The sequence below is a fragment of the Vicia villosa genome, linkage group LG6, assembly GCF_029867415.1.
Source record: "Vicia villosa cultivar HV-30 ecotype Madison, WI linkage group LG6, Vvil1.0, whole genome shotgun sequence".
Lineage (NCBI taxonomy): Eukaryota > Viridiplantae > Streptophyta > Magnoliopsida > Fabales > Fabaceae > Vicia > Vicia villosa.
This window is the reverse complement of record NC_081185.1, coordinates 156,102,231-156,122,417: the sequence shown is the minus strand read 5'-3', so window position 1 is coordinate 156,122,417 and position 20,187 is coordinate 156,102,231. Positions and strand designations below refer to the sequence as shown.

Below are 20,187 nucleotides of genomic sequence, written 5' to 3'. Positions count from 1 at the left end.
CGGCAATTGCAACACCCGCAACCGCATCTGCGACGTAACCGTAATTTAAAACCATTGGATGTATAGCCATCATATCATTCTAGATTGCAATCCTTTTTTTGTCCACCATATCAACTACTCTTATCTCAACATGATGATCATCCGATAAATGTCGCCTCATATTGGCAAAATTATTCCTGGTTGCACCCAAAAGTTATCCCAAGTATTATACTTCTCACCATTTCTAATTGGCCAATAAACCATATCAGCATTCATACAAAGGAGAATTGTATCCATTTCCAAGCTATTAGTTTGATCTTGACTAGCTCTATAAAATAATGGAAGTCCTTCATCTTAGGGGTCTTATTTATCAAAGGGACTTCCAAATATCTGCCTAACTCTTATAATTACTAGAAACTTGACAAATGAATAAGCTTCCTTATAACAGGCTCTATAGTACTTTTAGAAAAGAGGATCTTGGTCTTTTAATTGCTAATTCTTTTATTTATGAGATATTTAAACCTCCTGTACTTGAATTTTAGGTTAGGTTAGCGTTTGAGCAATTTCATTTATTTATATTTTACGCTACTTTAGTTAAATTAGGCAGAGCATACTAAATGCTCTAATTTTTCATTTTTATGTGTTTTATGTTTGTGAAAAATAGTTATGGTGACAAGTTTTGTTAAGGGTTCTCAACTTAAGTGATATCGCTAACGTAATACATATTTGAGAAAAAAATATGGCAAAGTTGGAGGAGTTGAATAAATGAGAATGAAAACGCTAAGAGCATCTCCAATGGTGCAACCCATTATTTGGTTCTTTGTGGGACCCATTAGTCCACACCATCTTGAAGCAACTCACTCCAATTTTCACTCCAATGGTGTAATTCAAAAGAACTCATATTGGGTCCCACAATTTTCCTTTGTATAATAATATTTTATTCATACTAAATTTTATTTGATTTAAAATAATTATTTAAATTTTAATTAATATAAAATAAATAAAATTAAACATAAAATTTAAAATTATAATTTAAATTAATCTCAAATACATGACATATAATTAAAAACAATAAAAATATAATCAAAACAATAAAAATAAATTACATAACATAATTACTCAAATTTAATTTTCATCGTCCTCATGTCCAAAACGTTCCCAGATATGCTCGACTAGATCTCCTTGAAGTTGGCGATGAACTTGTTTTTCACGAAGAGTTGCCCTTCTTTGTAGTCTTGTTGCAAGATTCGGATGAGGACCGTTAAATATTTCAGTCGTTGAGTTGTTGTTACCTCCATTATCGTAACAGTAATCAAAATCACCTCCATACGTGTGTCGTTCGTCTTCGACAATCATGTTGTGCAATATAATGCAAGCATATATGGTATGCTTGAGGGTTTCCATGTGCCAAGCACGCGCTGGACCACGTATTATTGCAAATCGAGATTGAAGCACTCCAAATGCCCGTTCCACATCCTTTCTAGCTGATTCTTGGTGTTGTGGAAATAGTTTTCTCTTTTCTCCTTGCGACATTGAAATGGTCTTGACAAATGTAGCCCACTCAGGATATATACCATCCGCTAAATAATACCCCATATTATATGGAGTCTCATTGATTGTATATTGCACAGTAGCAGCACGTCCTTCCAAAATATCGTTAAACACATTAGATTGGTTTAGCACATTAATGTCATTGTTTGAACCTGCAATACCAAAAAATGCATGCCAAATCCATAAGTCTTGTGATGCCACTGCTTCAAGCATGATCGTGGGTTTACCATGATCACCTCGACAAAACTGTCCTTTCCACGCAACAGGACAATTCTTCCATTCCCAATGCATACAATCAATGGAACCTAGCATGCCTGGAAATCCACGTGACTCCCCCATTTGTAAAAGATGCTCAACATCATTGTTATTAGGCCTTCTCAAATACTCATCCCCAAATACCTCATTCACGCCCCTTACGAATCTCTCTAAGCACTCAATTGCAGTGCTTTCACCAATTCGAACATATTCGTCTACAATGTCAGCGGAAGATCCATATGCCAACATACGAATAGCAGAAGTACACTTCTGCAATGGTGAAAGACCCATTTTACCAGTTGCATCGACCCTCATTTGAAAATATTCATCATGATTTCCAAGGGTTTCTACAATTCGAAGAAACAAATGCCTATGCATTCTAAACCTTCTACGGAATTGGGCATCAGTGTATACTGGATTTTCTGAGAAGTAGTCGTTGAATAATCGTATATTCCCTTCTTCACGATTCCGATCTATCACTGATCTTCTTTTTCGCTTTGATGAACTTCCAGATTGACGTTCCTTCTCGAGCATTGACAACAATAGTTCTTCGTCTGTGTTGTCCATAAGTTCTTCTTCAATCACCTCCCAAAAAAGTTTGTTGAGGTTGTTTGAATTGTTTGAATCCATTGAAGTGAGATAAAAGTGATAGAAAAATGATAGAAGAATGAGAGAAGGGTGATAGAAAAAATGATAGAAGAATGATAGATGGTGGTAGAAAAGTGAGAAAAGAATGAAAGTATATATAAGGATAGTTTGAATAACGGCTAGTTTGAATAATAACGGCTAGTTTGAATAACGGCTAGCTTGAATAATAACGGCTAGTTTGAATAACGGCTAGTTTGAATAATAATGGCTAGTTTGAATAACGACTAGTTTTGAATAATATTTAAATATAATAAATACTAGAACATTGCATATTATTACAATAATTGTTGATACATAACAAGTACTACGTAATTTTTAAATATAATAAATACTAGAACATTGCATCTTATTACAATAGGTGTTGATACTACATAATATTTAAATATAATAAATACTAGAACATTGCATATTATTACCATCCATATTTTTCTTTTAGGTTATTACAACGTTTTTCATGAAATTCACGTTGACTATCGTTCATCTTAGAAGTGTCTGACATTATGAATTGCATTGCTTCAAATTCCATCTTTTCCTTGACTAATTTGTTTTCTTCCTCCTTAAGTCGTGCAAGGTTTTCCATTACTTCCATTCTTTTATTCATTGTATCAGAAATAACACTAGAAGGAGGTTCAGTTGCATTTGCATTTTCCTTTGCCTTACCTTTTCGTTTTGCCGCCTTTTGTCCCATTGGACGCTCCATTGGAGATGATGAGTTAAACTCATAACTTGAAGGTGTCTCTGAGTTTGGCGATGCCGTGTATGCACCGCTAACAGAATTCTTTGTTCTCTTTGAAGAATTTTCAATGGATGCTCCCATCCATTTAGGTTCATCTTTTAAAAGCCGCCATGCATACTCAAGATTGAATGGTGCACCTTCATCTTGTTCAAAAAAAGCATGTGCATTGACTAAGATATCTTTCTCTAATGCCCCACTTTTTTTTCACGAACAGCTTGTTTGTAACACCCAACAAATTTTTGAACAAGGCCATTTATTCGATGCCATCGAGATTTTAATTGGCCTTGTAGCTTTTCTCGTGACTGCCCACGATATTGGTTATAATTATCGGTGATTCTTAACCAAAAGCTATCGACTTTTTGATCAACTCCCACAATTGGATCCTTTGAAATATTGAGCCATGATTGCATAAGAAGTGTATCCTCTTCCCTTGTGAATACCTCTCGAGGTTTTTTTTTTAACAGAACGCCTTTGTTCTTTTTCAACTGTAATATTTTCAATACCAACTTGAGTTGAAAATTGTGGAACTTGGCGTTCAGACATAAACCCATTTGGTGTTTCGGGTTCATGATGAGAAAAATTCATCCCATGAGTATTTATCGGTGGTCTAAAATAAATATTTGGGTTGTTTGGTGGCGGAAAAAATACGGTAGAGTTTGTTGACGGCGAGGGAAATTGAGAATTTTGAGGATTAGAATTTTGCTGATTTTGCATGAGATGGAACATAGATTGTTGAAAATTATATTGATTAGGGTCCATTTGACCTTAACAATAATAATTTGAACAAAGAAGATGAAAAATTTGGTAAAATATATGATCAATTGAAGGCTAATAAGATGAAATTGTGAGAGAAAAAATTAAAATACTAGGAGTAAGGAATAAATTTGTGTGATAAAATTTGACTAACATTTGCTTCTATTTATAACCAAATAAATTATTAAAATAAAAAAATAAAATAAAAAAAACAAAAGAGTCGTTGCATTGCAACTTATTAAAAAAAAAGAAAAAAAAAAGCAAGAGAGCCGTTGAATGCACAATTTTCAATTTATATTAATATTTTATTCAAAATAACCGTTGCAATGCAATTGTACGTATGCTTGCGTGGCGGAACACTATTATTTCCATTTGATTCCAGCTGGCGTACGAAACGGCAATTGCCAGCCGTTGGAGAAGCTCTAATAGTATGGCTGAAATTCACTTAATAAGGGGACTTTTGATAGAGAGGATCTACCGGGAGAAGTATATTCAAGTCATTGATGACTTGAAGTCGATGGTTGCCACAACATTATGAATTATCACTTAACCCCATGAAGTAGTGAGGACCCTGGTGAAGGAGGAAAAAGTGATGAAGAAAAAAGAAAACTTGGAGATCTTACTTAGGATTGTGGCAATAAGCACAAACCCATGTTCTTGCCTCTACAAAATTAAGGGGCTCTCGAGAAGGGACCTTCAGTTCCCTTAAGAGACTTATGGAGGAAATATATGCCCTTAAAGATGACTGACTTCTAGGGAGCAAAGGAACATATCACCTTTTTCTAACCAGAGTTGGATTTAAGTTAGATGGACTTGTTCAAGATAGGTTGTGGAGGCCAATTGATAGATGACAAAGAAGTTCCACCTATTGAAGAGATCACTTTGAACAATTTTCGGACAATAAAAAGATTCACTTTGAACATGGCTTATTTAGCAGCCATTTTTAATAGTTCTTAACGTAAGGACCATGTCATTATTTTTCTTAATAGTTTTGTATTCCTCTGCACTAAAAAGATCTTCTAATTGGTCGAATAATGAGTAGTTCTAATGTATCTTTGTGGATTTATTTTATTATGTGGCTAAGGAAATCTGCAGAAAAAAAAAATACAAGGACCCGCCAATTCAATTGGCAAGGAAAAATGATAAGTATAGATGACATTTATTTACGAAAATTTCTTCACCCACCTCCTAACCTTCTTGTCCACCTCCGGTGAATTTACCACACTACCCCTTGTTTCGGAAGTTCATTTCCGAAACGGTACTTTTTTTTGTTAAAAAAGGTGTTTTCGGAAATGAACTTCCGAAAACGTGTTTTTTTTAATATAAAATATTGATTTCGGAGATGCATCTCCGAAATAAAGTTACATTTTCAGAAAATGTGGTGTTTCGGAAGTTCATCTCCGAACGCACCCCCTTGGAGGAATTCGGAAATGAACTTCCGAAATATTCCAAGACCAAATTGGTCTTGGAATGTTTCGGATATACACTTCCGAAATAATTAATAATTATTAAAAAAATTAAAATCAAGGTGAATCAATACAATTAATAGGTATAAAGTCAAGGTGAATCAATAAAATCAAGGTGAATCAAAACATCCTAAACTATTTGAAAGTTAAAATTTATTTTACTAACTTATATAAATCAAAAACATTTTAATTCCATAAGTAAATTTTGAATTATATAGAATTAAATATAAAATTTATTCATTAAATAAAATTAAGACAAAATCTTTTTTTAATTTTTTTAAACTAAATAAAAAATTATCTCCTTTTTAATTATGAATCAGAATATAAATATATAAATATATAATAATTATTATAAATTAAAACACTCATTTTTTTAATTTTTATAATTATTATATAAATATATAAATATATTTATAATTAATATATAATAATTATTATATAAATATATAAATTAAAACACTCATTTTTTTAATTTTTTTTATAAATACATAATGATTATTATAAATATATAAATATATAAATAAAAAATTATAACTCATTTTGTAAGTGAAATTATTTTAATTTTTTAATTTAAATAATTTTAAATTTTAAAATATGAATCAGAATAAAAATATATAATAATTATTATTCATAACTAATAAATTATATCAAAATATATAATTATTATTATTTATTACTCATAAATTATATCAAATTTATAATATATAAATTAATTCATATTCTAAAATTAATTTTTGGAATTTTTAGATTTTTTTTGTTTTTTCGGAGATGCATCTCCGAATTTATCAAAATCCCAATTTTTGAGATTTTTTCGGAAATGCACTTCCGAAGTCTGGAAAAATTTAGAAAAAAAAAATATTTCGGAAATGCATTTCCGAAGCGGGGTAAAATCGGTTTTTCGCTGGGGGTGACCCCATAGGAAGGTGGGTAAAGAAAAAATCTTATTTACCGCCAGTTGTATACACTAAAAGAAATTTTTTGGTTAGAATTTTTTTCTTGGTATATGTAAATTAGGAGAAATAAATGCATATTTTAAAACTAAAAGATCCAATGTATTTTTAACAAACTTAAAAGGTGAGTGTAATTTTATCTAAATTGTATAATAGTGTTAGTTTGGTGAAAATTTTCTCTAACGAGCGCATTCATATTCTATCCCGCATAAATCAAATTAAGTAATGTGACATCAGACACTTTAATTTAGATTTGGACGTAATAAACCACCGGATAATTGTAGTAGTCATTTAATTCAGAAAAAAAAAATAATGCAAGCATTGATTATATTGAATAAAAGAAATTAAGAGCCATAAATAAAATTTAAGATAGCATTAACATACAATAAAGTGATTCCGCATGAGAGTGCATAAGAAAACAGCACAACATAGGCCAACCAGCACCTTTACAGTACTAACATCCATGACTCTAGAATTTGTGTCGGTCATGGTACTCCATTCCTAATTTAAATTTACTTTATAGTAACAAATTAAAAATAAAAATAACATTAAATATTGTATCAAAAAAAATGTCTCCTTGACCAAAAAAAAATTCCTTGAATTGTTGTGATTAAGACATTGTGAGTCATGAAAAGCAAGCAGTAGGCAGCAGGCAGTTGGAAATGAAACCCAACATTTTCTTCTGCACATACAATAATTATTCAAGTCAATATATAATGAATCAAATCACGAATAACACAATTCACAACATTTATTAGTAAAAAAAAAATACGAACCCGCTTGGTTGTGCGAAGAAGTTGAGGAGAAATCTTGTAGAGATCTTCATCAACTGGTTTTGAAGGTAACGGACGAGCACTGTGAACGACGTCGTTTACCTTCTTCTTGTTCAGTGGTTTATTTGGATACTCCGTTACATCGCACACTTTCCCATGTTTTCTCAGTCTTGTTTCTTTTACCTTACTATTCGTATACCTTCTGTCTCTTATTCTCGTTGCCTACACAAACAACATCACGCACTCTATTACGAAAGTGAATCAAAATATAAGAGCCAACTGTTACGAAAGAAAAAAAATGTTACCTTCTTGAAATCAACAGCGTAAAGATCGTGTTCACAACGCACGTATGGATCAGCTTCACCATATGAAGAAGGATGATGAATCAAACCAGCTTGTCTTGCAGTTTCAAAATACCGAGTTATTGGCAACTCGTTCTGGAAATCCCAGTTACCAAAAGCTGGTATTTGGCCACTTCTCTTCCAATATTCCTATCAATAACAAACATAAATTTATAATCAATCATCAACTTCAACAACTAGCTTAAGAAAAAAAAGGGAAAAGGGTCGATGAAAAATAGGCTTACGTCCATTTTTGGTTTCTTAAATCAAAATAAAGAGCTTGCTTCACCTAGAATGTGAATGTGACTGCTACTAGTGTTTTTCTTATGCCTTGCGAAAAAGGGTGGGGCTGAAACTTTAAAGGGAAAAAAATTAAAAAGACAGGATTATGTGTATCCCAAAAACCTCAGACTAGGCTATTAGTAATAAATAGCCTGACCCTGATCAGAATTTATAGATATGGAATGTGAGCAACAGTGAACGAAATAAATAAGCAAACAAAGGATGGTGTGTGGGCTAAGGCTTTTTACATATGAAGACAGTGAGACAAAGAAAGGGTTACATTGAAGAGACAGAGCAGAGAAAACATAAACAGAAGGGTAATGAGATGATATTAATAAGATACTCAGATTCAAGAATAAAAATGGGACCTTTCAAGTGTTTTGTTGTAGCATTGATTTCGTTCCTTTTACTAGTAAAATTCTACATAAACAATTAGTTGAATAAACAAATGGTGACAAGTAAAAAGTAATATTTGGTGGTAAAGTAAAATAATGAGGGTGGCTGAAAAGTTGTTGAGTTTTACTGTTGAAGAGTAATATTGGGTATCTGAATGCTATAAAACTCTCATGTTGACTCTGATCCATCTCACTTTTCCACTTATAAAGGAATCACACCCTGCTTCTCTGGATCTAGACCTCTATGTGTGGAAATTTTTGCTAGTAAAGTCGCTAAACTTTTTCAACAAGGAACAAATTTTTTATTTGTTTCATATTTATGGATCTATTATTTTTTCAACCAAACCGGATCTTTCGCTTTTCTTTTACTTTATTCCACACATGGTACCTACATTTTTTTTCAAACAAAACTTAGTACTATCATATACTAATGATTTTAAAATTATTTGTAAACGACGGAAAAATATTTCACAAAAATAGAAAAACAACTGTGGATGAGTTGTATGAAAAGTGAAAACTAGGAAAGAAAGTTTTGGAAAGGCAGGGAACATGGAAGATACAACACAATGGTGAAATATTAAATTTTTGTTCTACTCTGACTTTGACCAACATATAGTCAATTTACTTGTAAAGTGTAACTTTTTTTATTTTATTTTATGAATTCACTATATAATTTTTTTTATCCAAATAATCAACTTTTGCAACTTAAACTCTAACTAGTCATGTTTTCTCCATATTTTATTTTGTTTATAAAAAAAATGTTTCTGACAAAAGAAATGATATGAAATAAGCACTTAAATATTACTGACTCCTACACCAATTAAAGGAGAAATAAACACTATTGGTGCCTCCTTGTATTTTAAACCGAGGGCACAAATTCAACTTAAGTGCATGCTATTTAGCTTTTTTTTTTTTTTTTCATTTATTAACAATTAATTAATATAAAAATATAAATAATTATCCAATTAACATATTTAATAATAATTAATATAATAAATTAATATCTAACAAAAATAAAAAAATTAAATGCTAGTTATATATAATTAAATATGGATTATAAGTGGGAATAATTTTTTACATTAATTGATTAAGGTCCGTGGTCACTGGTTCTGCACCTCTGAGATCGTGTCTCTCGTGCAGGTCCCATTAAATTCACTTAGGAAAATAGAGAGAAGTCGAAAAACTTTTCGGTTTTAGATTTAAGCGCCAACGGATCGTTCAGGGCATTTTAGATTAGACCGAATCTTTTTTGTTTGTAATGACCGGATGTGTGTCATTTTTTGAATGTATTGTCGTCTAGAATGTAAAATCAAACGGATTCAATACATATATAATATATCTATATTAATGTTGTCAATGTTTATGTCATTCTCATTTATTTGTTGATGTTATTGTCATCATTTGGTTCAATTTGTGGAATTTGACAAAACAGACTGCACACAACAAAATGTATTTTTTTTGTTCTATTTCTGCTTAATTCGGAAATGCACTTCTAAAAAATTTAATGCTTCAGAGCTTATTCTGGAAATGCATTTCCGAAACATCCACTAATAGCAAGATAAGGTTTGTTGGGTCATTATTACTCCAAAAAGTTTATAAATAATGCAAACCTATCCCACCTTGCTTTTGTATACTTCAGCAGGGGTTATCCGATGTCGTTCCAATTTAGGTTCTCGCACGACACGGCATTTTCGAAATTGATATCGTCGGTTAACTCTCTCTTGCAATACCCAGAAAATCGAAAGTTTGTCAAGCTTGAGTACCGCTCGCCTTCGCTTTACGGCGAGGGAGACGTCTAGTTCACCCCATTTGAAGTCAAGAACGACGAAGATTTAGCGGTTTTGTGGACAACTTTCGACTGATTTTCTTCGAAGGGTCCAATCGAGTTGGATGCGAAACTTCAGAAATCGGGAGCCGACGTTATCAAAATGTTGACACATCCTTAACAACCCGTGTTTAACAATATGTAACTTTAATATTTTGTTGATCTATCTTTGTAATTTCGATTATTTATGGAAAATAGAAACTTTGTTCGTTTGTTTTTTGTCTTCTGCAGCATACATTATTTCGGAAGTGTATCTCCGAATTCAACATTTTTCAGAAAAAAAATTGTTTTCGGAAATTTATCTCCGAAAACACCTTATTTTCTGAAAAAAATGATTTCGGAGATGCATTTCCGAAAACACTTTTTTCTAAAAAATAAGGTATTTACGGAAGTGCACATCCAAAATCACCAAAGTGAATTTGAAGATTTATTTCCAAAATATATGAAATTTTAAAAATTTCGCACGGATTTCTAAAAAGGTTGAAGGGTGGATAAAGAAATTATCATTAATTATTCAGATTGTATTGTTGTATCTTTTCTTCTTGCTCCATCACTTTATTTTCACTTTTACAATTACCAATCATCCATATAATCATCTCGTATTCCACATAAACCATAAATCAGTTTAATTAGTGTGACGTCAGACAGTCATTTAGTACTTCAGAAAAAAGAATAAATGGAAGCATTGGTTGTATTAAATAAAGGAAATTAAGGGCAATTAATAGAATTTAAGATAGCATTAACTTCATTCATTACTTGTAACATACACAAAGTGATTTTCCTTGCATGAGAGTGCATAAGAAAACAGCACAACATGGTCAACCAGCACCTTTACTAGTCCTAGCAAAATGAAACAAACCATCTAAAACTTCCATGACTATAGAGTTTGTGTTAGTCACCGCCACTCCATTCATAATTTAAATTTAATGTTGTACCCAAAAAATGTTGTTGGAGACATTGTGACTCATGTAAGACAAGCAGTAGGCAGCAGACACTTGAAAATGAAACCCAACAATTTTTTCTGCACATTAACATTCCATTCATTTCCATGGTCAAACATAATAATAGTATCAATCAAAATCACCGACAACACAATTCACAACATTTCATAGTAAAAAACAAAAAAGTGACCGACCTTCTTGGTTTTGCGAAGAAGTTCAGGAGAAATCTTATAGAGATCTTCATCCACTGCTTTTGGAAATTGTGTTGAAGGTAACTGATGAGCACTGCAAACGACGTCGTTTACCTTCTTCTTGTTCGTAGGATGTTTCCTTGGATAATCCGTTACATCGTACACTTTCCTCTGTTTTCTCATTCTTGTTTCTCGGTTCCTCATCTCCTACAGATAATAAAACATACACAACATCACACACTCTTTCTACATCACTAATGTTGTTCTTTTCTGAAACTGAATCAAAATATAAAAGCCACACACAAAAAAAAAGGAAACAATGTTACCTTTGGAACTTGTTTCTTAAACTCCACAATGTAAAGATCGTGTTCCTCACGCGCGTATGGATCACTGTTACCGGAGGAAGAACTGTAAGGAACCAAACCAGCTTGTCTTGCATTTTCGAAATATTGAGTTATTGGCCACTCATTCGCATAATCCCAGTTACCAAAAGCTGGTATTTGTCCACTTGTCTTCCAATATTCCTATCGATAACAAACAACAATAACCCATCAATCATTATTCATCGTGAACTTTAACAAAACAAAAGGGTCACTGAAAATAAGCTTACATCCATATTTGGATTCTTAAATCAAAACAAAGAGCTTGCTTCACCCAGAAAGTGGCCGTTTTCTATTGTTTTTGTTGTGCCTTACGAAAATGGGTGGGGTTTAAACTATAAAGGGGGAAAAAATTCAAAAAGACAGGATGATGTGTTTCCCAAAAACCTGAGACTAGGCTATTTAATACGGTGATCAGAATTTTATAGGCAAGGAATGTGAGCAACAGTGAGAGAAATAAATAAGCAAACAAAGGGTGGTGCGTGGGTTAAGGCTTTTTACTTACGAAGACAGTGAGACAAAGAAAGGGTTGCATTGAAGAGACATAAAAGCAGAGAGAAAACAGAAACACAAGGGTAATGAGATGAAGAACAAAAACAGGACCTGGCCAATGCTCTGTTGTAAGTATGTAGCATTGATTTTGTTCCTTTTACTAGATAATTGGTTGAATAAACAAATACTAGTACTAACTACTAAGAAAAGAAATTGGTGCGGTAGTTGAGTTTTTACTACTAGTATGTGTAAAAAAAATAGAATGGGGTTGTAGGTAGATATATCATATAATAATGAGTGTGGCTGAAAAGTTAGTGAGTTTAACTTTTGAGAAGTACTAGTATTGGCTATCTGAAAAGGCTAAGAATGAGTTTTGAACTCTATAAAACTTTTCCACTCATAAAGGAATCACACCCTACTTCTCTGGATCTATGCCTCTCTGTGCACAATTTTTGCTAGCAAAGGCAGAACTTTTTCAACATGGAAGACATTTTTTATTTGTTTCATATTTATGGATCTAGTCTTTTTTTCAACTAAACCGGATCTTTCGCTTATGTTTTACTTTTATTCCCCACATGGTAATTTTTTTTTTTCAAACAAAACTTATTAATATAAAATGAACTTTAAACTTGTTGGTAATAAAGGGAGGAAAAATATTTGACAAAAATACAAAAAATAACCAAGGTGGGGAATAAGTTGTATGAAAAGTAAAATCTTGGAAAAAAAGTTTGAGAGAAACATGGAAGAGTGTACATATCTATCCAAACGCTAAACATATCTATCCATCATAGCTCCTCAAATAGAATTCATGATGTACTTTTTCTTTGACCATCAACAAGTCTGCATTGCCATCAAAACACCTTCACCTGATTGAGTTTGTTGTCACAAGCAAGTAAGCTACCAAGACCAAATCCAATTCAAAATCTTGAGTCAAACTTGTCAAGTGTGACTTTTTTCACGAATTCACTTTAAAAACCTCTAAAATCAAGTATAATTTTACCCTCTCCGTCTCAAAATAAATGTCGTTTAAGGTTGTTACACACATATTAAAAAAAAATAATGATTGAATCAATAAAGATAAGATTTTTACAAAATTACTCTTAATTACTATTGTTCAACTATTTAATTTTGTTATTGAATTTCTAGAATTAAATAATTGAATAAAGAATTGTTTAATTTTTTTGATTAATTTTAATATTTGAAATTTTAATTAATTTAAGTAATTATAATTTAAAGATATCTTCAAGCAAAAATATTTGAAACGTATATTCTAAAAAAAAACAAAAATTCAAGAATAAAATATTTGTCATACTAAAATCTATTGTCTATCTATAACAATTCAATTGCATGAATTTTCTAAATTGCCATTTCACAATAAATTATTTTCACTAAAAAAATGATATTTAAGTAATTAAGTAATGTTTATTTTTTTTTCATTCTCATCTCTTATTACAACGTGACACGTGACATTCATTTTTCAAACTTCACCAATTAATAGTTTGTTTGGTAAAAATAGCGATTGACCAATAAGTTAGTTGGTAACTTATAACTGATGACTGATAATTGATCTATAGCTTATAGCTTATGTTATGGCTGATGGTTAAGACTAATAACTGATAAGTTAATTGAAGTATTTGATAAAATTAGCGGTTCAAGTAACTTATAAATATAAAATGACATAAAAGATATTTAATACGTAATTATTTGATTTGAAATTAAATAAATTATAAAGGATAAACATGAGTTTATGCTAAAATATTAAGGATAAAAAAGGAAGAAAAAATGATAAGCTATAATCTATAAATTAAAATGCTATTTGAAATAGGGTCTAGAAAATAAACTATAAGCTAGTAAAATAAACTATAGGTTACTGATGAAAAAACCTTATCAAACATGTCTAAATTATCATACGAGCTTATAAACTATAAGCTAAGACATAAGCTCAAAATTATGCCTTATCAAACAGAGTCTAAATCACAATTAAATATTACATACACTCATTCTCTTTCTTCATTAAAATTTCAAATATCTCTCTCACATTTCTTTTTCCCACACTTTCTCATTTTCATTTCAATTTTTTTCTCTATTTATTTATTATCACTAAAAACACTATAATCTATTTTTTAATTTTAATACAAATTTAAAATTTATTTATCTCACAGGTCACTATCAACACAATATCTATTTTATTTTAATCAACACAATATCCTTATTTTTAAATATTAATTTTTTTCCATCTCACAATTTCTTTTTTTTATAATTATTTAATACAAGTAAATTTATATGATTATTGTTCATTTTACAATTGAGTAAATCATTTAAAATTTTGCATTTGTTATAAATACATTTTATATAGCATCAAATAATTTTTTTATCCCACGGATCATTATTTCTATTTTATTTTAATCAATAATTTGCCTTGACTTGAAAAACAAAATCCTTATTTCAAAAAATCAAATTTCCTTTTTTGTATTTCTTCATCTCACGAGTCATTTTTTGCTTGATTATTATTATTTTTTGACAAGAGGGAGGGTGCTAGACCCTTTTTGCATGATAATTATTTTTTATTTTATAATCAAATAACCCGTTTCAAATTTACATATGTATATAAATAAATTTAATATTGTATCAAATAAACTTTTTATTTTACGTGTTACTATCAGCACAATACATATTATTTTAAACAATAATTATTTTGATTATTTAATACAATTGAGTTGTATAATTATTGTTCATTTTAAAATTAATAGCTAATTTTAAATTTTGATACATATCTAAATACAATTTATATAACAATATCACAATCCTTCATTGTTTCAAAGTTTCTAGGTCCTTTTCTCAACATTTTGTTTGCTTCCATCTTTGCAGATTGTGTGAGATAATGTCCCTCTTTTTTAATTCCACTATTGTTGTTTTTATTCTTTCTTTGCCTTGGGCCAATCTAAGAAACCCAAATAATTTTTTTTAGACTTATCCAATGGGGATAAGGAAAGCAATGCTTCCTCGTGTATAAGATTGATTGACCTAAAGGTGTGGTATGTGGTTTCGCTTTCCTTAAAGTGTCTGTGGTGAACTCATAAAGGATTGAGGATTACCAAGGTAATTTGAGGGCTTGTGTTTACATTAAATCTATTAGGGGTCTGAACAACCAGATATCTATCAATGATGAGGTTCTGAGGTATCTTGAATCTTCGGATTGCTCAAGAACTCGTCATCGTTATTTTTTGTTTGTTGGAAATGAAGAAGAGATGATTTGGATGAGGCAAGAAAATCTTGAACTTCTTGTCGATGTTGATTAGTATTCTTAGGGTGGAAAATGAGGTCTTGGGAACGACCTCTGTTTCTAACAATACATATAGGTTGGAAAAATTATTAAAGGAAAATGGGTTTGTCTTCTAGTTGGTCAACATCTCACATAGAGCGCGGTAAGAAGTTTTTTGCTACATTGTCTTTAACTTTATCTCTTCACTGGAATTTTGAATCTTCTCCACTACGAGGTTTGAGATAAATTCAGGATGATAATCATTATTAGAGAAAGTTTAAAAGATATCACCAGGGACCAACTATATATCATGAATAAACAAAGGATCCAACATTAGGATTCCACCGAACAACGATGTTAACATTAAAACTTACATGATTGATCAACAGACCAAAACATCAATTGTAGTCTGGTGTACCTGCAAGCACAAAGATCCACTATTTATATATTTGGTAATTAAAAAAATTAGATAGATTGTAATCTTTAGTTTTTATCCTTCCCTTAGTCTTTTTGAACTTCCATGAATCTTTAAAGTTTTCATGTAGGTACCTAATTTATTTCTGAATCACCTTGTATTTGTCATTAGCACTATAAACTGGAAAAAAAAAATCAAGAACACAATTAAATCTCAAATAACAAATACATTCATTAATAGAAGAACGGGAATCATCATAAACTTAGTGTGTTGAGTATTAATCATTAACGACAATACAAAATTAAAAGCAAATGACTAAAATAAACAAAAGAAAATTAAACTAAAGAGAGATAAATTAAAATAAAAATAAGATTATGGAGATTTGTGGGAAATATAAATATAAGTCAAAATCATCCTAACCAAACCAATTTCATGGTATTTTAATATGAAAGTTACGATAACATAGCAAGGAGGTGACTAGCACATAAAAATATGACGAAAAATAGAGGAAATTGCAAAACATTAATAATAAATGCGAGCTACTCTCCCACAATGGCACTCCTAACCCACAACATCATTATCTTAAAACTATGCCAAGTAAAATAGTGACATTTCACAAGCTAGAACGACATGATTCTTATGATATCAAACTGCCAAGTCAGACTCATTGCAAATTAGCAATGTAGTTAGGGTAGATATGAGCCCAATTTGCTATTTTCAAAAGAAATTTATATATTGTGAAACATGTTTAATCATTATGGGTTTGATTTTGATAGAACAATAGACATTTTATGGGGATAAAGAGATGGGGAAACGAAGGTTGCCATTACGGAATCATTCCTAATCATTAGAAATTTCGTAATTTTGTTTACCATAGTAATTTCCATAAATCCCTTACAGATGAGTAAAAAGTTCTATTAACTTAACCCCTAGATGATTTTCCCATAACCATGTGAAACATGCAATCCTTATTGATCGTAATTATACAATTTTATGTGATTTTAATGCTTTTTTTGTCTATGAAATTGTGATAACTGATCTAGATAAAAACTTATAACTAATTGTAGAGCTGCACATCTAATTAATTTAATCTTGTAGGTCTACTAAGATTAATAAGACAAAATTAGTCATGGCTACTACTCTACCTTTTATGTGTTATAAAACTTTAGTAGGTTGCGATGATATTATATCAAATGCGCTAGGAGTTCCTAGCAGACGAAGTTAGTTACTTTGCGATCAATTTGTTGAGTAACCATATTTTTGTAAAATAATCTAATTATTTATGCATAAAAAAACTTAATAAACTGTGATTATATTCTTCCAGATGCGCTGGAAGATCACAACATACGAACAACGCTTCGATTTATTCACTACAACATGCCGGGGCTTTAAAAGCGCTTTTTATGGGCTTTAAAAGCACTTAAAAGCGCTGTGAAAGCCAGCGCTGGCGTAGGTAACAAAAGCGCTTCAGAAAGCGCTCTGGTAGGCCCCCCTATAAGAGCGCTTTTCTGGAAAAAGCGCTCTGGTAGGCCCCCCTATAAGAGCGCTTTTCTGGAAAAAGCGCTCTGGTAGGCCCCCCTATAAGAGCGCTTTCCTGGAAAAAGCGCTCTGGTAGCCCCCCTATAAGAGCGGTTTTCCAAAAGCGCTTTCGTATGTTGCGTTTTTTTTTATGCTTTTTTATTATTCTTTGGCAGCGCTTTTACTAAGAAGCGCTTTTGTAGGTGGACCTTTAAGAGCGCTTTTTAAAAGCGCTGTTGTTGCTAAATGAGGTATTTTAATGTGCAACCTGTAATTTAATCCTCCCAGTCGACCTGTAATATTTTCGACCTGTAATATGTTTTCAACCTGTAATATTTTCGATCTGTAATATGTTTTCAACCTGTAATATTTTCGACCTGTAATATATTTTCGACGATATAATTTCAGCCATCAGTAAGACAATATATATATACTAATATAATACCATTATAATATCCAAAATTATATATATATATATATATATATATATATATATATATATATATATATATACATCATTACAACATCAATAATATTATAGTTCAAATCGACATAAATCCTACATGAAAAATTGCTTAATATAAAAGTGACACAAATCCTCTTTGATTTCTTCCAACTTAAGTCTCGGGTACCCAGCAGCACGGAATTCGTCAAGGTACTACAAAACAAAAACATAATATGAATGATATATTTAGTTAAATGTAATAAATCATATGAAATTATCTTAAGTTATAAATTCATACCGTGAGCGGAATCTCTAATTGATTCGCCTGAAGGATTTCTTTCATAAACCTCAAAACAAAGTATCCGCAATCTGAACTGTTTCGCTGTTGCGGACACTACATAGAAAAACAAATAAGATTTTATAGTTGTCTTGTTTTATCAAGTAGCATAAATATTATAAGCAAAATTGTGAAAAATAATGTACCTGCACTTTGATCCAAGTAATTTTGTTTGATTTAGTCCGGGATACCTGTGCGTCCCGTTGACTTCGAAACACTTGTATTGATCTAATTAACAAATATATAAAAGCATATTTTTAGATCAATCCCACAAATAAGTAAATATATAAATATACACGAATATTTAGAACGATCCCACTTACAAATCAACGATTTCCTTCATAGCCGGATAATTGGTCCAGTCACCATTTACCGAATTCAGATAATACACGACTTCTCTTATAGGGTTGATAGCAAGCAACAACCAGTGTGCTCTATAAATTAAAACAATAGGTTATATGAAAATTTTGCTATACACAAAAGAAACAGAGATTAGATGAACCAAGAATGAGAAACTAACCCTACTGGTCGGGTATTATACGCCCAAAGATGCAGACTTTTTGAATTGCCGGTGGACATGAATCTATCGACTAAGAGCTGTCTAACTGATTCCGGTTCCGAAGCAATTGCCATTCCGCTGCAATGGGCGGAAGACACGAAACGGAATCTGTTAGACAATACAGTCCCGCGCAACACTCTGTCATACAACAACCTTAAATAAAAACATAATAAACATTAGATTATTTTCATTGAAATGTGTAAATAAATTATATTGTGGGACTAATTAAATAATATATCGGATGACTGAATATTACCGGATGTATGAGTGCATATTACCGACGCCTAGTTGTTCATGCGTAAAAATCTCTTCCAAGTCATCAATTGCAATATGTGACTTGAATTCAATACCGAAGACACTTTCATCCATATTGATTTCACGTAAAGCACCATCCTTCAAATCGGACATATCAACCATTGTTGCGAGCATCGTCCGGTATCGAGGCACAAAAGCACCGCCTTTTTTTGCCGCTATCTTCGGAGGACCAGTGGGTGGTACGCTACGAACTTGCTGCGTCACTTGTTGTGACTCCCGAGCGGATGCCTAAAAATCATATAAGTTAGGTAAAATATAAAATCATGCAGATTTAGATTCAGATTATATATTAACACTTTAAATGTACCTCTTTTAGTGATGCAACAGACTCCTCCTCCTGTAAAATCCCTTTACCCTTAATTGTGGGTTTTAAAGGAGCAGTCTAAAATTAAAATGTAAAAAATAATTAATAAACGGTTTAGAATTGACATTCGAAAACTAAATGATTCATAATCGTTTTCAATATACCTCATCACTAATGGTAATGAGCTCCGAGGGCCATGCAACAAATGATCCTATTGCATCTCGCAGCAATGTCGTCTCTGAGACCATGTCAGGTACCGGTAGCATCGCATCATGATCTAATACAACATCCACCGATACTTTCAGGTGTCCATCCGGGAGCGGTCTATGGTGAAGTAAATCTCCCAAAGTGTTGTGCACTTTTCCCTTGCCAACTAGTCGATAATTCGGTGATGATAAGTATAGTTGGCAAGATGAAATGCCCTAAACCAATAGTAAATATAAAGTCATTATCATTAATAAAATAGAACAATTTGTAAGGAAAAAAATTTATAATTACCTCGGGAAATTTCCTTTGACAGTTGATACTAGCCTTATCACTAGTTTCTTTCACCGATGAAGTGTTGCACTTTTCTCTCATATACATATCTTTATCTCTTTGCAATTCAGAGACTTGTGCTTGCAATTCCTGCAACTTTTGCAACACTTCTTCATTGGTAAGATTTGATCTTCTCCTAGGACTCTTGTAAAAAGAGGTTGGAGTCACACCATGACCCTTACCCCTCACCCGACCGGGATACTCAGGAGCATCTAGTGCTCTACTAAGTACGCTCCCCTCACGGGTGGATACCGATTGCGACAAGGTCTCCTGTAATTCATTTACATTTCAATAATTATTAGTGGAGATAAAAAATAATTTATATATTAAAAAACATTTGATTTAATTAAAGACACAACATTATACTTACACATTCAGTATAAACTCTCTGAACATCGGGATCGACAGCTTGATTCTTGCCCACACGAGCTTCCTTCCACAACACATGTACAGGAAGTGAAGTTTCCTCACTTTTAGTCTCCTCTAACTATGCATTGACACAAATGATAAAATCGTCAAATAAAACATGCACATTTA

The 20,187-nt window shown here is 31.7% G+C and overlaps 3 protein-coding genes and 1 pseudogene across 3 annotated transcripts; all 4 read right to left on the bottom strand.

The window, feature by feature from the left end:
• Positions 1–1,104: 1,104 nt before the first annotated feature.
• LOC131615075 (uncharacterized) lies at positions 1,105–2,397 on the bottom strand. Its single transcript, XM_058886587.1, has 2 exons — positions 1,836–2,397; positions 1,105–1,622 (listed from the first exon to the last, which is right to left on the bottom strand). The coding sequence occupies exons 1-2, from the start codon at positions 2,350–2,352 to the stop codon at positions 1,105–1,107; spliced, it is 1,035 nt and encodes a 344-aa protein (XP_058742570.1). The 5' UTR covers positions 2,353–2,397.
• Positions 2,398–2,845: 448 nt separating this feature from the next.
• LOC131615256 (glutathione S-transferase T2-like) lies at positions 2,846–3,928 on the bottom strand (annotated as a pseudogene).
• Positions 3,929–6,669: 2,741 nt separating this feature from the next.
• LOC131612887 (uncharacterized) lies at positions 6,670–8,263 on the bottom strand. The gene is made up of 4 exons (XM_058884635.1): positions 7,698–8,263; positions 7,417–7,602; positions 7,115–7,333; positions 6,670–7,020 (listed from the first exon to the last, which is right to left on the bottom strand). Exons 1-4 carry the CDS (start codon positions 7,701–7,703, stop codon positions 6,964–6,966), a joined length of 468 nt encoding a protein of 155 aa, XP_058740618.1. The 5' UTR covers positions 7,704–8,263; the 3' UTR covers positions 6,670–6,963.
• A 2,389-nt stretch (positions 8,264–10,652) lies between these two features.
• LOC131612886 (uncharacterized) lies at positions 10,653–12,148 on the bottom strand. Its single transcript, XM_058884634.1, has 4 exons — positions 11,697–12,148; positions 11,413–11,610; positions 11,090–11,293; positions 10,653–10,975 (listed from the first exon to the last, which is right to left on the bottom strand). The coding sequence occupies exons 1-4, from the start codon at positions 11,700–11,702 to the stop codon at positions 10,919–10,921; spliced, it is 465 nt and encodes a 154-aa protein (XP_058740617.1). The 5' UTR covers positions 11,703–12,148; the 3' UTR covers positions 10,653–10,918.
• Between the last annotated feature and the right edge of the window lie 8,039 nt (positions 12,149–20,187).

What these genes read in the sequence shown, in the direction of transcription:
- LOC131615075 (XM_058886587.1), bottom strand. Translation starts at nt 2,352, where the DNA reads ATGGACAACACAGACGAAGAACTATTGTTGTCAATGCTCGAGAAGGAA. An exon ending in TGGATTTCCAGGCATGCTAG is followed by an intron (nt 1,623 to 1,835) that starts GTTCCATTGATT and finishes ATATTTTGGAAG; the next exon opens with GACGTGCTGCTACTGTGCAA.
- LOC131612886 (XM_058884634.1), bottom strand. An exon ending in TTAAGAAACAAGTTCCAAAG is followed by an intron (nt 11,294 to 11,412) that starts GTAACATTGTTT and finishes TATTATCTGTAG; the next exon opens with GAGATGAGGAACCGAGAAAC. An exon ending in TTCTTCGCAAAACCAAGAAG is followed by an intron (nt 10,976 to 11,089) that starts GTCGGTCACTTT and finishes GTTAATGTGCAG; the next exon opens with AAAAAATTGTTGGGTTTCAT.
- LOC131612887 (XM_058884635.1), bottom strand. An exon ending in ACGCTGTTGATTTCAAGAAG is followed by an intron (nt 7,334 to 7,416) that starts GTAACATTTTTT and finishes TTGTTTGTGTAG; the next exon opens with GCAACGAGAATAAGAGACAG. An exon ending in TTCTTCGCACAACCAAGCGG is followed by an intron (nt 7,021 to 7,114) that starts GTTCGTATTTTT and finishes TTGTATGTGCAG; the next exon opens with AAGAAAATGTTGGGTTTCAT.